This window comes from Schistocerca serialis, chromosome 1, assembly GCF_023864345.2.
Source record: "Schistocerca serialis cubense isolate TAMUIC-IGC-003099 chromosome 1, iqSchSeri2.2, whole genome shotgun sequence".
NCBI classification, from domain to species: domain Eukaryota; kingdom Metazoa; phylum Arthropoda; class Insecta; order Orthoptera; family Acrididae; genus Schistocerca; species Schistocerca serialis.
In genome coordinates, this window is record NC_064638.1 from 832418239 (window position 1) to 832441389 (window position 23151).

General features: G+C 45.2%; 1 protein-coding gene across 3 annotated transcripts in view; it reads left to right on the forward strand.

Annotated features, from left to right (window-relative positions):
- Window positions 1-23151, forward strand: part of LOC126458315 (organic cation transporter 1-like) — a 90166-nt gene that overhangs the window by 36501 nt on the left and 30514 nt on the right. For 2 of the 3 annotated variants that reach the window (XM_050095278.1, XM_050095269.1), the window contains exons 6-7: window positions 10885-11106; window positions 16125-16339. In XM_050095278.1, the coding sequence (XP_049951235.1) occupies window positions 10885-11106; window positions 16125-16339 (437 nt within the window). The remainder of the gene's footprint in view (window positions 1-10884; window positions 11107-16124; window positions 16340-23151) is intronic. The other variant, XM_050095285.1, reaches the window with a different exon arrangement.

Genomic DNA, 23151 nt, shown 5'->3' on the forward strand with positions numbered 1-23151 from the left:
GATATATAGGATGTTACAAAACGATACCGACAAACTTCGAGAGGTTGTAGAGGGTGTCTTCATGAACAAATTGAGGATAGCAACCCGTGTCCAGAAACGTTATCCAACGACGCTGCAGAGCGTCCAAGTTGCAGAGGCCGGCGCTGGGTGGCCAGGGTGGCCGAGCGGCTCTAGGCGCTACAATCTGGAACCGCGCTACCGCTACGGTCGCAGTTTCGAATCCTGCCTCGGGCATGGATGTGTGTGATGTCCTTAGGTTAGTTAGGTTTAAGTAGTTCTAAGTTCTAGGGGACTGATGACCTCCGATGTTAAGTCCGATAGTGCTCACAAGGGAACCTCCCCATCGCACCCCCTCAGATTTAGTTATAAGTTGGCACAGTGGATAGGCCTTGAAAAACTGAACACAGATCAATTGAGAAAACAGTAAGAAGTTGTGTGGAACTGTGAAAAAATAAGCAAAATATACAAACTGAGTAGTTCAAGGCAAGATAGGCAACATTAAGGAGGATGTTAACGCAGGAGCGCCGTGGTCTCGTGGTAACGTGAGCAGCTGCGGAACGAGAGGTCCGTGGTTCAAACCTTCCTTCGAGTGAAAAGTTTAATTTTTTATTTTCAATTTATGTGACAAACTCTTTGTTTTCATCACTTTTTTGGGAGTGATTATCACATCCACAAGAAAACCTAAATCGGGCAAGGTACAAGAATCTTTTTACCCATTCGCCAAGTGTACAAGTTAGGTGGGTCGACAACATATTCCTGTCATGTGACGCACATGCCGTCACCAGTGTCGTATGGAATATATAAGATGTGTTTTCCTGTGGAGGAATCGGTAGACCTATGACCTTGCGATCACATGTTTTCTGTTCCCATTGGAGAGGCACGTCCTTTCGTCTACTAATCGCACGGTTTTGCAATGCGTTCGCAAAACACAGACACTAAACTTATTACAGTGAACAGAGATGTCAATGAACGAACGGACAGATAATAACTATGCAAAAATAAAGAAAGTAAAATTTTCAGTCGAGGGAAGACTTGAACCAAGGACCTCTCGTTCTGCGGCTGCTCACGCTACCACGTGACCACGCCACTCTTACGCTCACGTGCTCCATTATACTGCTTATGTGGCCCATTGACTACTCAGTTTGTATATTTTGCTTATTTTTTCACAGTTCCACACAACTTCTTCCTGTTTTCTCAATTGATCTGTGTTCAGTTTATCAAGGCCTATCCACTGTGCCAACTTATAACTAAATCTGAGGGGGGTGCGATGGGGAGGTTCCCTTGTAAGAGCCATTTTAACCATTTGATCCGGCGCCTGCCGCTAGGCTACCCCTTCGACGGAAGACGCGAGCCTGTGTGCTGACGGACCGCAGGCAGAAGATCTAGCAATGTCGTGACAGCATTCTTGACGTTATATGTCACCGAACGCGTCCACGCCTGTCGGAACATCTTCGTAGAGACCGGTAAAGCAGTGGCAGCAGGGAAAGACAAAAATATGTCGTAAAAGCACTGCGATCATTCGTAGTTTGTCTCATGCTGAAGTGTCGCTTCGTGGAGAACTTCGCTTGGTCCGAGCAGCATGACATGCATTTCGTTTATGTTGAGGCAATAGAAAATTGGCACAAAGCTTTACGCGTTCACGAGCAAAGTGATCCAAATAGGTATCAGCCACGCCATTCTACGTGTGTGGCTATTCCTTAAAGTCTTGGTAAAGCGGTTGGTTTCAAAGGACATCCAAACAGTGGAGGTCGTGCACTTAGCATAGACACAGTACGATCTGAAGCGGACGTATTATAGAGATTTGACGCAGACCCCTCCGCAGCCACTCGCACTGTGGCACACGCATTGTAAAGCAACCACATAGCGCAAAAGGGAAGGCACCCTTTCCATTTACGGAAGGAACAGGAACTAATGGCCCATGATTCTGTTCCACGTGTGTAGTTCGGGTAGTGGTTTTTCTAGCGTTCCGCCATGCAGTCGTATTACGCTGCGCCTACCTGGTTCACGGACTAGGAGCCCTTCAACAGAGAGGGTATGAAACTTCCTGGCAGATTAAAACTGCGTGCCAGACCGAGACTCGAACTCGGGACCTTTGCCTTTCGCGGGCAAGTGCTCTACCGACTCAGCTACTCCTTTCTTCCAGGGGTGCTAGTTCTGCAAGGTTCGCAGGAGAGCTTCTGTCAAGTTTGGAAGGCAGGAGACGAGGTACTGGCAGAATTAAAGCTGTGAGGACGGGGCGTGAGTCGTGCTTGGGTAGCTGAGTCGGTAGAGCACGTGCCCGCAAAAGGCAAAGGTCCCGAGTTCGAGTCTCGGTTCGGCACACAGTTTTAATCTGGTGGGAAGTTTCACATCAGCGCACACTCCGTTGTAGAGTGAAAATTTCATTCTAGAGCGGGTATATTCAACACTAACAGTTGCCATATTTGGGCGGAAGAAAACCTTCACGCCACGCACGAATGAGGTTATCAAGGAAAGTTTACCATAAATTTATCGGCTATCATGGTACGCAATTACTTGATTGGCCCTTACATGCTTCCTCCTCGACTCACAGGCGATAGCTATGCGACATTCGTACTAGAAGCCCTGCCGGAATTTATGGAGAAGTTGCCACTTGCAGTCCGTCGATGAATGTGGTCCCACCAGGATGGGGCACCCGTACACTTCATTGTAGCTGCCAGAACTAGAGATCGCTGGATTGATCGATGTGGCCTGCAGCTTCACCGCGTCGGTCGCCTGAGCTTATCCCGTTGTGGGCTCATCCAAAGAATACGGTGTGTCAAATCTCAGTGGAGTCAGCGGAAGACTTAGTAGCAAGGACTCACGCTACGTGTCAAGATGGTCGATCATGCCAGGTATCTTTCAGTCAGTGCGTCAGTTAGTGGTACGCAGATGTCAGCCATGCTACAAAGCTGAACGCAGGTATTTTGAACACCTTCTCTAATTCTATTTAATTACTTGTAAAAATAGAATAAATAATAATGTTTACTTTTTGAAATTTGTTTTTTATTGCCTGTTGTTGTTGTGGTCTTCAGCCCTGAGACTGGTTTGATGCAGCTCTCCATGCTACTCTATACCGAGCAAGCTTCTTCATCTCCCAGTATCTACAGCAACGTACATCCTTCTGAATCTGCTTAGTGTATTCATCTCTTGGTCTCCCTCTACGATTTTTACCTCCACGCTGCCCTCCAATACTAAATTGGTGATTCCTTGATGCCTCAGAACATGTCCTACCAACCGATCCCTTCTTCTAGTCAAGTTGTGCCACAAACTTCTCTTCTCCCCAATCCTATTCAATACCTCCTCATTAGTTACGTGATCTACCCACCTTATCTTCAGCATTCTTCTGTAGCACCACATTTCGAAATCTTCTATTCTCTTCTTGTCCAAACTATTTATTGTCCATGTTTCACTTCCATACATGGCTACACTCCATACGAATACTTTCAGAAATGACTTCCTGACACTTAAATCAATACTGGATGTTAACAAATTTCTCTTCTTCAGAAACGCTTTCCTTGCCATTGACAGTCTACATTTTATATCCTCTCTACTTCGACCATCATCAGTTATTTTGCTCCCCAAATAGCAAAACTCCTTCACTACTTTAAGTGTCTCATTTCCTAATCTAATTCCCTCAGCATCACCCGACTTTATTCGACTACATTCCATAATCCTCGTTTTGCTTTTGCTGATGTTCATCTTATATCCTCCTTTCAAGACACTATCCATTCCGTTCAACTGCTCTTCCAAGTCCTTTGCTGTCTCTGACAGAATTACAATGTCATCGGCGAACCTCAAAGTTTTTATTTCTTCCCCATGGATTTTAATACCTACACCGAATTTTTCTTTTGTTTCCTTCACTGCTTGCACAATATACAGATTGAATAACATCGGGGAGAGACTACAACCCTGTCTCACTCCCTTCCCAACCACTACTTCCCTTTCATGTTCCTCGACTCTTATAACTGTTATCTGGTTTCTGTACAAATTGTAAATAGCCTGTCGCTCCCTGTATTTTACCCCTGCCACCTTCAGAATTTGAAAGAGAGTATTCCAGTCAACATTGTCAAAAGCTTTCTCTAAGTCTACAAATGCTAGAAACGTAGGTTTGCCCTTTCTTAATCTAGCTTCTAAGATAAGTCGTAGGGTCAGTATTGCCTCACGTGTTCCAACATTTCTACGAAATCCGAACTGATCTTCCCCGACGTCGGCTTCTACTAGTTTTTCCATTCGTCTGTAAAGAATTCGCGTTAGTATTTTGCAGCTGTGACTTATTAAACTGATAGTTCGGTAATTTTCACATCTGTCAACACGTGCTTTCTTTGGGATTGTAATTATTATATTCTTCTTGAAGTCTGAGGGTATTTCGCCTGTTTCATACATCTTGCTCATCAGATGGTAGAGTTTTGTCAGGACTGGTTCTCCCAAGGCTGTCAGTAGTTCTAATGGAATGTTGTCTACTCCGGGGGCCTTGTTTCGACTCAGGTCTTTCAGTGCTCTGTCAAACTCTTCATGCAGTAACGTAACTCCCATTTCATCTTGATCTACATCCTCTTCCATTTCCATAATATTGTCCTCAAGTACATTGCCCTTGTATAAACCCTCTATATACTCCTTCCACCTTTCTGCCTTCCCTTATTTGCTTAGAACTGGGTTGCCATCTGAGCTCTTCATATTCATACAAGTGGTTCTCTTCTCTCCAAAGGTCTCTTTAATTTTCCTGTAGGCAGTATCTATCTTACCCCTAGTGAGACAAGCCTCTACATCCTTACATTTGTCCTCTAGCCACCCCTGCTTAGCCATTTTGCACTTCCTGTCAATCTCATTTTTGAGACGTTTGTATTCCTTTTTGCCTGCTTCATTTACTGCATTTTTATATTTTCTCCTTTCATCAATTAAATTCAATATTTCTTCTGTTACCCAAGGATTTCTATTAGCCCTCGCCTTTTTACCTACTTGATCCTCTGCTGCCTTCACTACTTCATCCCTCAAAGCTACCCATTCTTCTTCTACTGTATTTCTTTCCCCCATTCCTGTCAATTGTTCCCTTATGCTCTCCCTGAAACTCTGTACAATCTCTGGTTCTTTCAGTTTATCTAGGTCCCATCTCCTTAAATTCCCACCTTTTTGCAGTTTCTTCAGTTTTAATCTACAGGTCATAACCAATAGATTGTGGTCAGAGTCCACATCTGCCCCTGGAAATGTCTTACAATTTAAAACCTGGTTCCTAAATCTCTGTCTTACCATTATATAATCTATCTGATACCTAATAGTATCTCCAGGATTCTTCCAGGTATACAACCTTCTTTTATGATTCTTGAACCAAGTGTTGTTGTTGTTGTGGTCTTCAGTCCTGAGACTGGTTTGATGCAGCTCTCCATGCTACTCTATCCTGTGCAAGCTTTTTCATCTCCCAGTACCTACTGCAACCTACATCCTTCTGAATCTGCTTAGTGTATTCATCTCTTGGTCTCCCTCTACGATTTTTACCCTCCACACTGCCCTCCAATACTAAATTGGTGATCCCTTGATGCCTCAGAACATGTCCTACCAACCGATCCCTTCTTCTGGTCAAGTTGTGCCACAAACTTCTCTTCTCCCCAATCCTATTCAATACTTCCTCATTAGTTATGTGATCTACCCATCTAATCTTCAGCATTCTTCTGTAGCACCACATTTCGAAAGCTTCTATTCTCTTCTTGTCCAAACTATTTATCGTCCATGTTTCACTTCCATACATGGCTACACTCCATACGAATACTTTCAGAAATGACTTCCTGACACTTAAATCAATACTGGATGTTAACAAATTTCTCTTCTTCAGAAACGCTTTCCTTGCCATTGCCAGCCTACATTTTATATCCTCTCTACTTCGACCATCATCAGTTATTTTGCTCCCCAAATAGCAAAACTCCTTTACTACTTTAAGTGCCTCATTTCCTAATCTAATTCCCTCAGCATCACCCGACTTAATTAGACTACATTCCATTATCCTTGTTTTGCTTTTGTTGATGTTCATCTTATATCCTTCTTTCAAGACACTGTCCATTCCATTCAACTGCTCTTCCAAGTCCTTTGCTGTCTCTGACAGAATTACAATGTCATCGGCGAACCTCAAAGTTTTTATTTCTTCTCCCTGAATTTTAATACCTACTCCGAATTTTTCTTTTGTTTCCTTTACTGCTTGCTCAATATACAGATTGAACAACATCGGGGAGAGGCTACAACCCTGTCTTACTCCTTTCCCAACCACTGCTTCCCTTTCATGTCCCTCGACTCTTATAACTGCCATCTGGTTTCTGTACAAATTGTAAATAGCCTTTCGCTCCCTGTATTTTACCCAGGTTAACCTGGGTAACCAAGTGTTAGCTATGATTAAGTTATGCTCTGTGCAAAATTCTACAAGGCGGCTTCCTCTTTCATTTCTTCCCCCCAATCCATATTCACCTACTATGTTTCCTTCTCTCCCTTTTCCTACTGACGAATTCCAGTCACCCATGACTATTAAATTTTCGTCTCCCTTCACTACCTGAATAATTTCTTTTATCTCGTCATACATTTCATCTATTTCTTCATCATCTGCAGAGCTAGTTGGCATATAAACTTGTACTACTGTAGTAGGCATGGGCTTTGTGTCTATCTTGGCCACAATAATGCGTTCACTATGCTGTTTGTAGTAGCTAACCCGCACTCCTATTTTTTTATTCATTATTAAACCTACTCCTGCATTACCCCTATTTGATTTTGTGTTTATAACCCTGTAATCACCTGACCAAAAGTCTTGTTCCTCCTGCCACCGAACTTCACTAATTCCCACTATATCTAACTTTAACCTATCCATTTCCCTTTTTAAATTTTCTAACCTACCTGCCCGATTAAGGGATCTGACATTCCACGCTCCGATCCGTAGAACGCCAGTTTTCTTTCTCCTGATAACGACGTCCTCTTGAGTAGTCCCCGCCCGGAGATCCGAATGGGGGACTATTTTACCTCCGGAATATTTTACCCAAGAGGACGCCATCATCATTTAACCATACAGTAAAGCTGCATGTCCTCGGGAAAAATTACGGCTGTAGTTTCCCCTTGCTTTCAGCCGTTCGCAGTACCAGCACAGCAAGGCCGTTTTGGTTAATGTTACAAGGCCAGATCAGTCAATCATCCAGACTGTTGCCCCTGCAACTACTGAAAAGGCTGCTGCCCCTCTTCAGGAACCACATGTTTGTCTGGCCTCTCAACAGATACCCCTCCGTTGTGGTTGCACCTACGGTACGGCCATCTGTATCGTTGAGGCACGCAAGCCTCCCCACCAACGGCAAGGTCCATGGTTTTATTGCCTGTCACACTAAATACTATTATGTTTTCTTCTCTTCTCTTTGCATTCACATTTCTTTTCCTTCAAATTAAATAAAAGCGCCGAATTCTCGAAATCTCTGCCGTTATTAACTGAACGCTGCTGGTGGCCGCAAACTCCATCGGTGTACTGTACGTGGCAATAGTTTACGTTAGGCAAATGCCACGATGCTTCCTTTGAAAGGGCACGGCCGACATCCTTCCCCATCCTTCCCTAATCCGACGGGACCGATGAAGTCGCTGTTTGGTCCCCTCTCCGAATCAACCAGCCAACGAACCTGATGTTAGCCCCTGTACGTTCGACGCTGACGGTATTTTTCTGTTACATCCCACATACCGCAAAACACTGGAGATTTTAGAGAGTTCTAAGAGAGAGGCTAATTGCTGATATAAACATTCTTAGGAGACAAGGCCTGTCTACTCAGCAGCTGGTTCTATCTTCTCACTGGCGATCGTAGCAACCAGTCGCGATCACTGAATACCATACAACGCACGTCTACTGCGTGACATTCCGCCTGCTGTCCATCACCATACAAAGTCACGTTGGCTGCCGAAGGGATGGCCTAGCGAGAGCGTCGGCGCCTGTAGCTTTGACGCTCTGTAGCATCCTTGGGTGACGTTTCGGGACACTGGTTCCTGTCCTCAATGTGTTCCCCAAGACACTCTATACAACCCATTGAAGTTGGTCGGTATCATTTTGTAACATTCTGTATGTTTTTCTGTAGGTTCCGTAGATCGCTCTAGGTGAATGGTGGGAGAGTTCGTCCGCACTCGTTGGATCACGAATCCCGGGTTCGATTCCAGGCCGGGTCGGGAATATTCTTCTCCCGGGAATTGGGTGTCTGTGTTGTCCTCATCATTTCATCATCATTTGGGAAAAGTAGCGAAACTGGACAGTGAGAAGACAGGGAATTAGAACGGGCGCTAATAACCGCGCAGTTGAGCGCCCCAGAAACGAAATATTATCATCATCGTCTGGGATTGTTTGTTGGAGGACGCAGCCCTCCCCCCCTCTCTCTCTCTCTCTATCGCTGACCGATCCGAGCTTCAGCTCTGCCTCTGATGACTTAGTTGTCGACGGACCTAATCTTCCACTCTCCTTGTTTGTCTGATGGGAAAGGTCATTTTTGTGCCCAGTGCGGTAGATGAGTAGCACCAATAGTGAGAGTGCAGGATAAGTGCATATCATATGTCCAGGAGCATTTAACTGTTACGATTTCTCAGAGGCCATCTGAACTAAGCAATCTCCATGTCGTGGAGAACAAAACGTACGTTGTGTCCAACAAGGCGCAGTTGACGACAACAGTGAAATCGAAGTTGGCCAAACGTGACGAAGAAAGATTATAAGCAATAAACGCAGCCGTACAGGAGATAAACAATTCTCGAACAGAGCGGAAAAGAACATGCAAGTGCCAGTACGTCTCGCCGATATCAAAAAACGCGTTATAGGAATGCGAGAGAGACCGAAAGTTGCAGAACAGCCGGTCTACAGGTCAAGGTTTTTTCATACCGTGGCATTTCGGCTGGCGCAGATTTGCTTTCTCGACAGCGTTGCGTTTTGAAGTCAATCGATGTAGAAGATTGTCTCACACGCTATGTGACTACAGCAAGGGATCCATCAATTTCAGTTTATAGCGACAACGAGCGCTGCAGGCACATTTTATCCGTAGTTGGTGTTGAGCTGCGATATCAATGTTGACCTTGAAGCCGCGGGCCGACGTGGTTCAGATGCTTACCATTTCTGCAGAACATACTGATGTACATATCCTGTGAATATGAACATCCTATCTCAAGTCATTCAAAGTGTTCTGTTTCTTTCCTGAACGTGAATGTATTTTCCAATCAATCATGATGCGCGATTTCGCTCATCATTATAGCTGAAAGCATATAGTACTTCGGTCTAATCGTTTGTGGCAGAACAATGACTAAACGTGTAATCCCTGCACAATAAAGCCCATTTCCTCAACTGCTGTTATTACGTGAACGGACGACATGGAGCGTGAACACCAAGGACCTCGCTGGACGATGTGGTTTCTGTGGAAGGAGGGTGTAAACACTGCGGATATTTACAAGCGATTGATGGTAGTGTGCGGAGAGCGTACACCGTCACTCAAAGTGCTATTGCAACACTTACAGCGCTGGTACCCATACGGGGTTGCAGGCGATTTCCCACAGTGTTGTTCTGAGTTGACCTCTTTAACTATTGAGGGCTTCCTCGAACTACTTTCCTGCAGTCTGTTGCACCTACCAAAGGACAGTCGCTCGCAGGTCCGGAAGTCTGCGGAATGGATGTCCTCGCAGAGGTTTCTTCATAGGCCCGAATAGGTGGTCATCAGAAGGGACCAAGTCGGCAGAATGTGGTGGGTGTAGAAGTACTTGGAACCTTATTTCAACGATGGCTGCCACGGTTTTTCGACTCATGTGGAAACGAGTGCTGTCTTGTTGCAAGAGGACTTTTCGTCACAATGCACACTCTCCACACTCTATCACTAATCACCTGTAAATATACTGAGTGTTTACACCCTCCTTTCACAGAAAGCACGTCGTCCGGTGCTACCCTTGACGCTCACAGTCCACGTCGTCCCCTCACACAATGACAGCCGTTGGCAAAAACGGCTGCACTGTACAAGGATCACAATTCTGGGATTGTCCTGTCTCCTAAGAGTAGACCAAAGTATTACATACTTGCAATTGTAATGATCAGTCAAATGATGCACCATGAATTATGGAAAAAATTGAAGTGTAAATCAATACGGAAAACCTCTCGTATTTTTCACCATCCCGTACGCAAGGAAGCAGTCCTGCCAGCCAAGGTGGCCGAGTGGTTCTAGGCGCTACAGTCTGGAACCGCGCGACCGCTACGGTCGCAGGTTTGAATCCTGCCTCCGGCATGGATGTGTGTGATGTCCTTAGGTTAGTTAGGTTTAAGTAGTTCTAAGTTCTATGGGACTGATGACCTCAGAAGTTAAGTCCCATAGTGCTCAGAGTCATTTGAATCATTTTTTGAAGCAGTCCTGAACATGTTGGTTCACAGAGAATCGTCGGAGACCATCTTCAGTCTGAGTTGCACCATTTAAGACTCACGTTTAGGGAAAATTGATACAGCAAAGGAAAAATTGCGAACGGAATCTGGTGCCGCGACGAAGGGGGCGTAGTGACTCGGCGGAAGAGACCAAGCCTGTAGCATTCCTTCCGTACTGTGGGGCGCCGACTAATCAAATATGACGCCTGCTCCGGCGGTCGGTAGCTTTTTTTTTTTTCTTGTTGACGATGATAGAGGCAGCTGTCGAAAACTCGACGCGTTTATTCGAAACGACGGTGATCGTAGAATATCTTATTCGCTTATGCTACCACGAAAGACTCAGATGACACTGGAATGATGGTTCTAATGATTTCGCAATTTCCGTCAACTTTTTGATCGTGTAGTCTAAAACACTCTCAACTGGTTTTAAGTAACTGCTGACGTCTGGAAAACAATGAAGCGCGGGTAAGATCACCACAGGACAGTAGATTCGTGATGTGAGGTGTACGCAGGTGGTTCCCGGAGTCTCCACGGTGGCTGGCGTCTCAGGGCGAGGAGGAGCGCTGCCTGGCGTCGCTGCGAGAGATCGCGCGTGTCAACGGCCGCACCCTGCCGCCGGCGACTCTTCAGAACGTCCGGGAGGCTGCCGGACACAAGGAGAAGGGCGTCGGCGTCTCCAGCCTCTTCTCCAGCTGGACACTCTTCCGCAACGTGATGCTGCTCTCAGTCTGCAGGTATGTTGTCTACAGGCATGCTAATCACACTGAAGATGCTTTAGGTGATTAGATTTGTCGATACGGATATTTTCAGGACTACTTTTACGAGCGCCTTCCAGATGTAACCTTTGCAGTACATGCACTACTGGCCATTAAAATTGCTACACCAAGAAGAAATGCAGATGATAAACGGGTATTCATTGGAAAAATATATTATACTAAAACTGACATGTGATTACATTTTCACGCAATTTGGGTGCATAGATCCTGAGAAATCAGTACCCAGAACAATCAACTCTGGCCGTAATAACGGCCTTGATACGCCTGGGCATTGAGTCAAACAGAGCTTGGATGGCGTGTACAGGTACAGTTGCCCATGCAGCTTCAACACGATACCACAGTTCATCAAGAGTAGTGACTGGTGTATTCTGACGAGCCAGTTGCTTGGCCACCATTGACCAGACGTTTTCAATTGGTGAGAGATCTGGAGAATGTGCTGGCCAGGGCAGCAGTCGAACATTTTCTGTATCCAGAAAGGCCCGTACATGACCTACAACATGCGGTCGTGCATTATCCTGCTGAAATGTAGGGTTTCGCAGGGATCGAATGAAGGGTAGAGCCACGGGTCATAACACATCTGAAATGTAACGTCCACTGATCAAAGTGCCGTCAATGCGAACAAGAGGTGACCAAGACGTGTAACCAATGGCACCCCATACCATCACGCAGGGTGATACGCCAGTATGGCGATGACGAATACACGCTTCCAACGTACGTTCACCGCGATGTCGCCAAACACGGATGTGAACATCATGATGCTGTAAACAGAACCTGGATTCATCCGAAAAAATGACGTTTTGCCATTCGTGCACCCAGGTTCGTCGTTGAGAATACCATCTCAGGCGCTCCTGTCTGTGATGCAGCGTCAAGGGTAACCACAGCTGATAGTCCATGCTGTTGCAAAGGTCGTCGAACTGTTCGTGCAGATGGTTATCGTCTTGCAAACGTCCCCATCTGTTGACGCAGGGATCGAGACGTGGCTGCACGACCCGTTAAAGCCATTCGCATAAGATGCCTGTCATCTCGACTGCTAGTGATACGAGGCCTGTGGGATACAGCACGGCGTTCCGTATTACCCTCCTGAACCCACCTATTCCATATTCTGCCCGTAGTGTATGTGTCACATCAGGTAAACTGACGAAGTAGAATGCGTACAAAAGCATTATAGTGGCACCGTTGTGAATAATTGTCGGAGGTCAAAGTACTACAGATGTTTCAGATGAACGTAGGGTAAGCCTGTATATCTAGCCCAGTTCTACGAGGCCCATTAATAAAGATATCTAGTGACTGTGGTGACCGGGAGAAATGAGAAACTCCATCCTCGTGCTCACAAACAAGTCTTGGCTGATGCGAGCTGCGTGAACGCGGACCTGTCATGTTGGAATACAGCATCGCCATTGGGGAACACTCATGATACCATGGGATGCACCTGATTAGCGAATACGCTCACATGATCCTTGACATTCATGTAATTTACAGAGTAACCATGGGGGCCATGGAATATCACGATATGGCTGCCCAAATTACCACCGAACCCTAGCCGCATTTCATCGTTGGGGACGTAAACTCCGCCGCAAGTTAGAAAAAGCGTGAAAAAAGACTCACCCAGCCAAATGACAATCTTCCATTGCTCCTGTTACAATAATTTTCAGCAGTGGCTATTCGTTTCGTAATTCCACCTTGACCTGCAATTCCCTTCTGATGGCAGGGTTTGGTACTGACAGAGTTCGCGAGTGCAACATTCATTTCTACTGTGTCTTTGGAGCTGTCGTCTCTCATTTTATCGTAGCAGTCCTTTTCAATGACCAACTGTCAAGATCACTCAACACAGATTTTCGTCCGCGATGTGATTTAGTGGATGAATTTTTTTCTGCTTTCCCTGTATGCGGTATAAATCTTCGACATGTTGTTGTTGTTGTGGTCTTGAGTCCTGAGATTGGTTTGATGCCGCTCTCCATGTTACTCTATCCTGTGCAAGCTTCTTCATCTCCCAGTTCCTACAGCAACCTACATCCTTCTGAATTTGTTTAGTGTATTCATCTCTTGCTCTCCCTCTACTATTTTTACCGTGCAAGCTGCCCTCTAATACTAAATTGGTGATCCCTTGATGCTTCAGAACATGTCCGGCCCACCGATCCCTTCTTCTAGTCAAGTTGTGCCACAAACTATTCTGGCCGGCCGGAGTGGCTGTGCGGTTCGAGGCGCTACAGTCTGGAGCCGAGCGACCGCTACGATCGCAGGTTCGAATCCTGCCTCGGGCATGGATGTGTGTGATGTCCTTAGGTTAGTTCGGTTTAATTAGTTCTAAGTTCTAGGCGACTGATGACCTCAGAAGTTAAGTCGCATAGTGCTCAGAGCAATTTGAACCATTTTTGAACAAACTCCTCTTCTCCCCAATTATATTCAATACCTCCTCATTAGTTATGTGATCTACCCATCTAATCTTCAGCATTCTTCTGTAGCTTCTATTCTCTTCTTGTCCAAACTATTTATCGTCCATGTTTTACTTCCATACATGGCTACACTCCATACAAATACTTTCAGAAACGACTTCCTGCCACTTATATCTATACCCGATGTTAACAAATTTCTCTTCTTCAGAAACGCTTTCCTTGGCATTGACAGTCTACATTTTATATCCTCTCTACTTCGACCATCATCAGTTATTTTGCTCCCCAAATAGCAAAACTTCTTCACTGCTTTAAGTGTCTCATTTCCTAGTCTAATTCCCTCAGCATCACCCGACTTAATTCGACTACTTTCCATTATCCTCGTTTTGCTTTTGTTGATGTTCATCTTATATCCTCCTTTCAAGACACTGTCCATTCCGTTCAACTTCTCTTTCAGGTCCTTTGCTTTCTGTGACAGAATTACAATGTCATGTCTTCGACATAGTGCCTCTTAAAACACCCAACATCTCGGCTACCTTGCTTACGGAAGCACCCACCATATGAACACCAGCAACATGCCCACTTTCGGATTCTCTTAGCTCCAACACAGTGCACTCAAAGCTGCACAGAATACTGTTCAGACCATGACTGACACTTGCAACGTGTGGAGGACATTGCTCATGTGACGGTCATGGTCAGATGCAACCTGTGCAACCTGCAGGCTTGGCCGGCATCTGCATTTCACACTGTTTTTCCATACTTCTGTCCAGCTCCTGTACACATTCTGACAAAACGACGGAGCATAAAGAAGAGATGGCAACTTCATACACGAACTCACCATCGACGGATGTGTAAATGATTAAAGTAGCAATTCTCTGTGACAGGTAGAATGACCACCAGAAAGCATTAGTGTTGCTTCGCGTTCACCGTTGTTTCCAAACCTGGAAGCGTCTATAAGAGACATGAACAGCGTCTGATATTGAGTGATGGATGTGAGAACACGGAGACGCTGAGTACTCGTGTGGGACAGCGGTATCAGCAACTAACACAGTTTGAAAGGGGCCTTACTGCAGGTCTCTATTTGGGTCAAAACTTACTCAAATGGCTCTGAGCACTATGTGACTTAACATCTGAGGTCGTCAGTTCCCTAGAACGTAGAACTACTTAAACCTAACTAACCTAAGGACATCACACACATCTATGCCCGAGGCAGGATTCGGACCTGAGACCGTAGCGGTAGCGCGTTTCCAGACTGAAGCGCCTAGAACCGCTCGGCCACAACGGCCGGCTCTCTATTTGGCTGGCTGGTAGAAGTGTGCATTATCCACATTTGTGGTGCTTTCGAATCTGACAGTGGTCCGATGTTAAACCGCGTAGGAATGTAAGGGCAGGTATAATCGTCGTCAAGATTCCGGTCGGCATTCCGACACCAAATAATGAACTTCCTGAAACACGCTGCATCATCCTCCACCACTGGTCACTAGCAGCAGCAGGACTAGGGAATTACCGTCGCTTTGCGTAGGCTGTCGTTAATACTCCAACACAAACAAACGGCTTCTTTTAGATTAGTGCCACGACTGGGGAGCCATGTTCTGATCATGAATGGCATCGCGTTGTGTTCAACACTTACCATCGTCGCAAGCTTGGCGACGACCCGGGGGAGAGGTCCCTTCACCCAGAGTTTGGAGGGTCACATACGTATCCTAAAAAGAAAATGGTTCAAATGGCTCTGAGCACTATGGGACTCAACTGCTGAGGTCATTAGTCCCCTAGAACTTAGAACTAGTTAAACCTAACTAACCTAAGGACATCACACACATCCATGCCCGAGGCAGGATTCGAACCTGCGACCGTAGCGGTCTTGCGGTTCCAGACTGCAGCGCCTTTAACCGCACGGCCACTTCGGCCGGCTTGTGTATCCTAGCGTCATGGTGTTGGTAGCCATTAGATATGACTTCAGGTCACGGCTGTTAGTGACTGAGGGAACTCTAACGGTAAACGATACGTCTCACACATACTGCATCCTCATGTGGTACCTGTCAAGAGGTAGTATCATGCTTTGTTTGTCCGCAGATGACTCCTCTATGAACTCTCGGTGTGATGTTGAGGTACTCCCATGCCCAAGAAGATCCTCAGACCTGTCCTGAATAGAACATGTGTGAGCCCTACTTGGACATCAACTCCGTTCCAGCGCCAGTATCCACGATATCAGGGACCAGTTGCAATAGCTGTGGACCCCCTTGGCTCAGGAGAGATACAGGGACATTATGGCACCCTTCCCAATCCAAGCGATGCATGCATTAATGACAGTGGTGGTGTAACATCATACTTATAAGTGGCCTTATACTGCAAAATTCCTTCATCTGTAAAGGTATCTTTCACGTATAGTAGTCAGTGCTAACTTCATCTGGAGTATAAATTACTCCCCATGGCAGCAACCGCCACCAGCAGCACGTCTAAAAGATTTATAAATACACTGAAAAAGAGAATTAAACCTCGAGTGTCACATTTTGAGGCATTTTGTGATAGCGACCGCTATGAAAGGCACGGTGTGCTAAAGCGCCTGGCGCCTCGCCTCCTGTGCAGGATGATATTCTCGCTGGCGTACTACAGCGTCATCCTGAACGTGACTAACTTGGGCGGCAACCCGTTCCTCAACTGGTCAGTGCAATCGCTGGCCGAGCTGCCGGGCTACGTGGCCGCCCGCTTCCTCGCCGACCGCTTAGGCCGCCGCTGGACTCTCGTCGGCTCCGTTGTCGGTGCCTCCGTCGGGAATTACATCGCGGCCTCCATTGTCGCAGGTAATACATCTTCATATTTCTATACACGTAAAAGCCGCTACAGAGCGCTTTATGCAGGGTTGCGGTTGCCAGCAGTGCGCCGTTCCGAAAATATTTCCGTGAATGAAAGCACGCCAACAGAGTACGTGTGTCTGAATTCAAGAAGTTTGAGCTACATAAACATAGTAAATCGTCTCACTTGTTTAGTGTACTGCTCCTTCCGAAATAATATTGGTCAAGTTCTTTATTTGGACACATTTGGTATCTGTAGCTACTGCATTAATAATTTCTTAACGCTGGTAGTGTTCATGTGCAACTGCTGAAATGTATTTTTTTGTCACAATGTACTTTTAATTTTATTCCATTAAAACAATATCAGTGCTTAGGTTTTCTTGTTCATTTATTCCCCATAAAGTTGATGTAAGATCTGCAGCACATTTCTCTGGAACTTTCTCCTGTGCTGTAGATCTGTTATACATAAAAAAATAGAGCGTATGTGCATATATGTGTATGTCGAGGATCTTCTCCCCAATTTCAGATCTATTTCACCAAATTCGGCACAAAAACAACAAGCCCCTAGTGATTTCTAACCATCCAGCTCCAATAGGAGCAGAGATACAGGCAAATATGTGCTATTCCAGCCTCTGGCATGTAGGCTAACACGAATGAAAGGTGATTAATGTGTGGAATAGTATCGAGCTGCCCTGCCGATCTGTTTTGCAGGCAGCCTATACATCAGGAGCAAGAAGTGGTTTTCCAGATACCATGTCCTGCATGACAGGCATGATGTGCTGGTGTAGTATCATCCTGCTTTATCGACTTGATTTTGTGTGGTTGCCTACAGGTCGGGGAGAAAATAACGTTTACAGTCCCCTGATGAATAGGGTGCCCAAAAGAACAGATAGACTGCACGATTAGTATAAGCCTGCCTTAGCAGCCTGTTTTGCAGAGGCTACACGTGTGTATGGGCACAGCTGGGGAAGGATGAGATGGAGAGAGCGTTGGACAGAGGTATGGGGCAGGATAGGATGGATTGGAATAGAGTGGTGCACATGGGGCTGGACATGTAGGGGGAGAAAGGAAGGGATGGTCAGAGAAAGATGGGAAGGAGAAGATGATTCAGGAAATGTGGGATGAATATTGAGAGGTGTGCAGGAGGAGATGGAAAATGAGATAGGGAGAGAAGAGATGAGAAGAGAGAAGGGGAGAAGAAGATGGAGAGAGAGAGGAGTTGAGAAGGAGATGGACAAAGAGATGGGTGGAAGAGGAGGACACAAAGAGGAGGCAGGAGCAGATGTGTGCAATACATGTTTAATGCGTATGTGGGCAAAGCTATGGGGAAAAGGGTAGTAAAAAAATAAAAAAAAACTGTTAGTGCAGTGAATCACAGCCAGCTGGATAGGAAGGTCTACTGGTAAGACTACATCACAGACTTACATCACAGACCAGCGGCAGCCTTGGGACAGAAAGGAGTGAGAGGAAGAAGTGCTATCCCACTTCCAGTTTCGCCTCTCGCAGGCGTTTTTATGAGCTACTTTTCACCGCTTCCTTTCTTGAAACATTCACGAGAGAAACAACTATATCCGGACAAAAAAACATAAAGTTTATCAAGAGATGCAGTAACCAATGGAAATTTATTGCTGAGTACTCATTAGTTACAGTTACTATGTGACATCACAACTGCGACTGTATAAGGGGCAGTCAAGTGGAAACGAGGCAGATGGAAAAAAAGTCAGTAAATTGTTTATTATTTCAAAAGTAGTTGCCATAACTGTTAATACATTTATTCCACTGTGAGACAAGACGGTCAACGCCTTCACAAAAAAATATTTATGGTTGCCTATGGAGCCATGATTGTACCCATGGTGCACCTCTTCGCCTGAAGCAAACCGGCGACCATGAATGTTTCCTTCAGGTCTCCAAAAATATGGAAGTCGCACGGGTAGAGTTCGGGAGCTTATGAAGGATTTTTAATGGCTTCTGAGTGAAATTTCTGCAGTGTAGTCGAAACAACAGGAACGCTAGCTCCGGGAAAGTCATGAAGATCTTTTTATTTGATTGTGAGGGACCACTGCTCATTGATATTCTGCAGCAGGGAGCCACAATTAACCCACAGTGGTATGTGGACATTTTGCAAAAATTGAAAGGCGTCAAGTCTAAACTCCCGAGAATGTTGACGGGCAGCATCATTCTGTTGCAGGACAATGATCGCCCACTTGTTGCCAAGGATATTTCGACTACGGTGCAGAAGTTTCGCTGGGAAACCCTTACACATCCTCCATACAGTACCGCTTTCTCCCTATGCGATTTCAGTATTTTTGGAGCCCTGAAGAAAGACATTCGTGGCCGTCGATTTGATTCGCACGAAGAGGTACATGCCTGTGTGCAATCATAGTTCCGCAGGCAACCTCGTACATCTCTCCAAGAAGGCACTGACCGTCTTGTCTCACAGTGAGATCAATGTATTTACAGTTATAGCGATTCTTTTTTAAAACAATAATCAGTTTACTTACTTTTCTATCTATCCCGTTTTCATTTGACTGCCCCTTGTAACAAACAGCTATAAATGGTTATTGGCCTTCGCATGAGGCCAAGCTCTAATTTTCTACATCTGGCTCAAAAATTATATTCATAGAAATAAAATTTGGTTTCTGTTATGCTAATATATATTATAAACAATATTTTTATTTAAACTTTGTGAAATATATATGCTGTCGGTATTTCAAAAGAATTAACAGGAACACTGATGTAAATTCTTTCATCTTGGATGGTTTAGCGTCAGTGGAAATTGATGTAAAGATAGTAAAAATCTGTAAGGGGTCTTCCTCTTTATTTTCAGCTTTTAAGCAATGTGATACTGAATTTAAAAAAGGGCAGAATTCTATCGATCTACGTAAACGATATCCAGAAGTTATACCAATAGATGAAATCGTAGAGAAACTGCACACGTGGAACCAGATAATTCGCAATTAGAGGCATAATACATATCTGACACAGTACAGACTACATCCGCGTATTTGACATGGTGAATTAACTATGAGAAAGGTTCATGTAAGATGGGTGTCACACATGTTGAGTGCTGACTGAAACCGGCGGAGGTTCGAGTCCTCCCTCGGGCATGAGTGTGTGTGTTTGTCCTTAGGATAATTTAGGTTAAGTAGTGTGTAAGCTTAGGGACTGATGACCTTAGCAGTTAAGTCCCATAAGATTTCACACACATTTGAACATTTCTTTTGCTGACTGAAAACAAATGGTAAAAACGGTCATTTGGGCATCCGAACCATCTTGTGCACCATTTCTTACCGTGGATGAGACTTGCATCCATTATTTGATATCAGAATGTCAGAAATAAAGCAGCTATGGTTATGGCTGATAGCAGTGCGCAGAAACCAGTGGTGGATAAAAAAAAAGAAGTGCGTTTCCAGAAGGGATGGTTTGTGTTTTTTCATTGCCCTTGTGACGTAAAGCAATGGTTAACAAATACTACGCATTCGTCTTGAGCAGTTATGTGGCTTTTTTAATAATATTTTGTCTTAACTTACCATTCAAAATGTGGCTACGGTAACTACAGAACAAATTTCTTTCCGAGTGTTGTTCATTCGGCTGTTCAGACGAACAGCAGGAGAAAACTGTAAATTGAGAAGAGGAATAGTTGATAACAGGAGGATAGGGCAGACACCTGAACACAAGAAAGAAACATTTCTGATGTTACATGTCAGGTAAGTGTGAAAAATATTGCTGCCGTAACACAAGAGAATCTACTGAGACGGTCAATTGTCTTTGAAATAGGGCAATGATAAAGATGAAATAGCCGACACAAGCCTACTTTTTATGTGCCTTTACCCTAATATCGTTACAATTCTATGTGACAAAAGTTCACAAACGGTGCGGAATACCTTCCTTCGGGCAGATTCGTCAGACGCAGAAGCAATGTTGATATTAAGTATGCTGCAAATCGGTGCAATACCCTGAGCTGGAATTACGTGGTGTGAGTTTTTATATCAGCTTTTCGCAACAGAAATAGTTCCCAGTTGCGGTAAGATGCTTCCCAAAAATAGGCTATGAATCTATAAATTAGTAGAGAGTATTACCTCCTCGAGTATCCTATGAATTCTGGAAAGCATCATGTGAATACTAATTTGTAACAAAGTATTACTTGCAGGAATGGTGAATACTCTGTGTTTCATCTATCTACATATGCTGAAATAAGGACAGAGAAAAAAAGGAATTATTATAATCTTTCTCTTTAATCATCTTTTAATTCCAGCGCATTTAACTCGCAACATGATGTTATTGAGTTGGCGCGTAACTTTAATAAACGGAAAGGATACACATGACAGAGACTTTAGTCATCAGTAATACATTCTCCTTCACTATTTACAACGGTCTGCCAACGCAGGGGTAACTTTCTGATTCCGAAACTGTAGAAATCACGTGGTTTTGAGGCGAAAAACTCGTCCAGCCATATTCGGAGCGCATTTTTATCCGAAAATGAAGTTCCTTGAAGGCTGTTCAACAGACAGCCGAAAAGATGAAATCTGAGGGTGCAAGATCTGGTGAACAAGGTGGGTGCCGAATGACTTCCCAACGAAACTCCCGAATAGTGTTACCTAAAGGAATGTGATCGGGTTTTATCATGGAATAGCATCGCTTAACAAGGTGTTCCTGGTAGTTGTTCTTGGACTGCGTCAGCAACACGTCTCAGTTGCTGACAACAACTGGCAGCAGTGATGGTTACACATCAGGGAAGCAATTCTTGCTACACCACACCGGTCGATGTTCCACCAAATGTATAACATTATCTTTCGTGGATGTGCGCAGATCTTTGTACAGACAGTTGTTGCTTTGCTTGGGCTCAACCAATCCTATCATTTCCCTATGTTAGCATAAAGACAACATTTCTCGTCCCCAGTAACGATACAGGACAGGAATGGTCGGTGTTGTTCACGAGCCAGTTCGTGAAGAGCAAGAAGAGTGCACATATGACCCCCCCCCCACCCCCCCACCCCCCACCCTGATCTTTGTGATTTTAGCTTAGAACACTTCACCCACACACCCTTTTATTGAACCTTCCTCATTGCATGTAAATGTTATTCGATGGTGGGATGATCACAGTTCATCAAATTTACCAGTTCTCGAGTACAATGACGTGGATCATTGTGGGTTAGTGCGTTCGATCGATCTTCATCAAACCCCAAAGGTCTTCCTGACCGTCGAGAGTCATTTAACGTCAAAACGATCCTCCTTAAAACGAGAAAATAATTTTCTTGCCCTGGTCCGTTGAAAGACATTATCGCCATACACGGTGCAAATATTACTGCCTGCCTCCGCTGCTGTCAGCCCTGTACTGACCTCAAACAGAAGAATATATCGGAAATGTACCGAATTCTCCACTTGGAACTCCATTTTCTAACATCCACAGTTCCACTCACTATCTCAAAATGACAAAATGATAATATGTAAACTCAAATAATAACAGTGAACTAATGGAAAAAATGACGATATACACACATCAAAAAAAGTTTTGCATCATCTCGGTTCCGAGAGTTCCGGAACTTGTACAGAAAATTGGAATAGAGATCAACATAAACATCATATCTGCCCCTTTTACTGCTCATGAAAACCACACATTGCATGTTGTACCACCAGACAGTGAGACCTTCAGAGGTGGTGGTCCAGATTTCTGTACACACTGGTACCTCTACTACCCAGTAGCACGTCCTCTTGCTTTGATGCATGCCTGTATTCGTCGTGGCATACTATCCAAAAGTTCATCAAGGCACTGTTGGGCCAGATTGTCCCACTCCTCAACGGCGATTCGGCATAGATCCCTCAGAGTGGTTGGTGGGTCACATCGTCCATAAGCAGCCCTTTTCAACCTATCCCAGACATTTTCGACAGGGTTCATGTCTGGAGAACAGCCTGGCCACTCTAGTCGAGTGATGTCGCTATCCTGAATGAAGTCATTCACAAGATGTGCACGGTGGCGGCGCAAATTGTCGTCCATCAAGACGAATACCTCGTCAATATGCTGCCGATATGGTTGCACTATCGATCGGAGGATGACATTCACATATCGTACAGCCGTTACGGCGCCTTCCATGACCACCAGCGGCGTACGTCGTCCCCACATACTGCCAGTTGCCAGTCCAAAACGGCAGGGAACCTCCACATTGATGCACTCGCTGGACACTGTGCCTAAGGCGTTCAGCCTGACCGCGTTGCCTCTGAACACGTCTCCGACGATTGTCTGGTTGAAGCCATATGCGACACTCATCGGTGAAGAGAACGTGATGCCAATCCTGAGCAGGCCATTCGGCATGTTGTTTGGCCCATCTGTAGCGCGCTGCATGGTGCTGTGGTTGCAAAGCTGGACCTCGCCGTGGACGTCAGGAGTGAAGTTGGACATCATTCAGCCTATTGTGCACAGTTTGAGTCATAACACAACATCCTGTGGCTTCATGAGAAGCATTATTTACCATGTGGCGTTGCTGTCAGGGTTCCTCCGATCCATAATCCATAGGTAGCGGCCATCCACCGCAGTAGTAGCCTTGTGCGGCCTGAGCGAGGCATGTCATCTACAGTTCCTGTCTGTCTGTATCTCCTCCATGTCCGAACAAAATTGCTTTGGTTCACTCCGAGACGCCTGGACACTTCCCTTGTTGAGGGCACTTCCTGGCACAAAGTACCAATGCGGGCGTGATCGAACCGCGGTATTGACCGTCTAGGGCATGATTGAACTACAGACAACACGAGGCGTGTACCTCCTTCCTGGTGGAATGATTGGAACTGATCGGCTGTCGGACCCTCTCCGTCTAATGGGCACTGCTCAT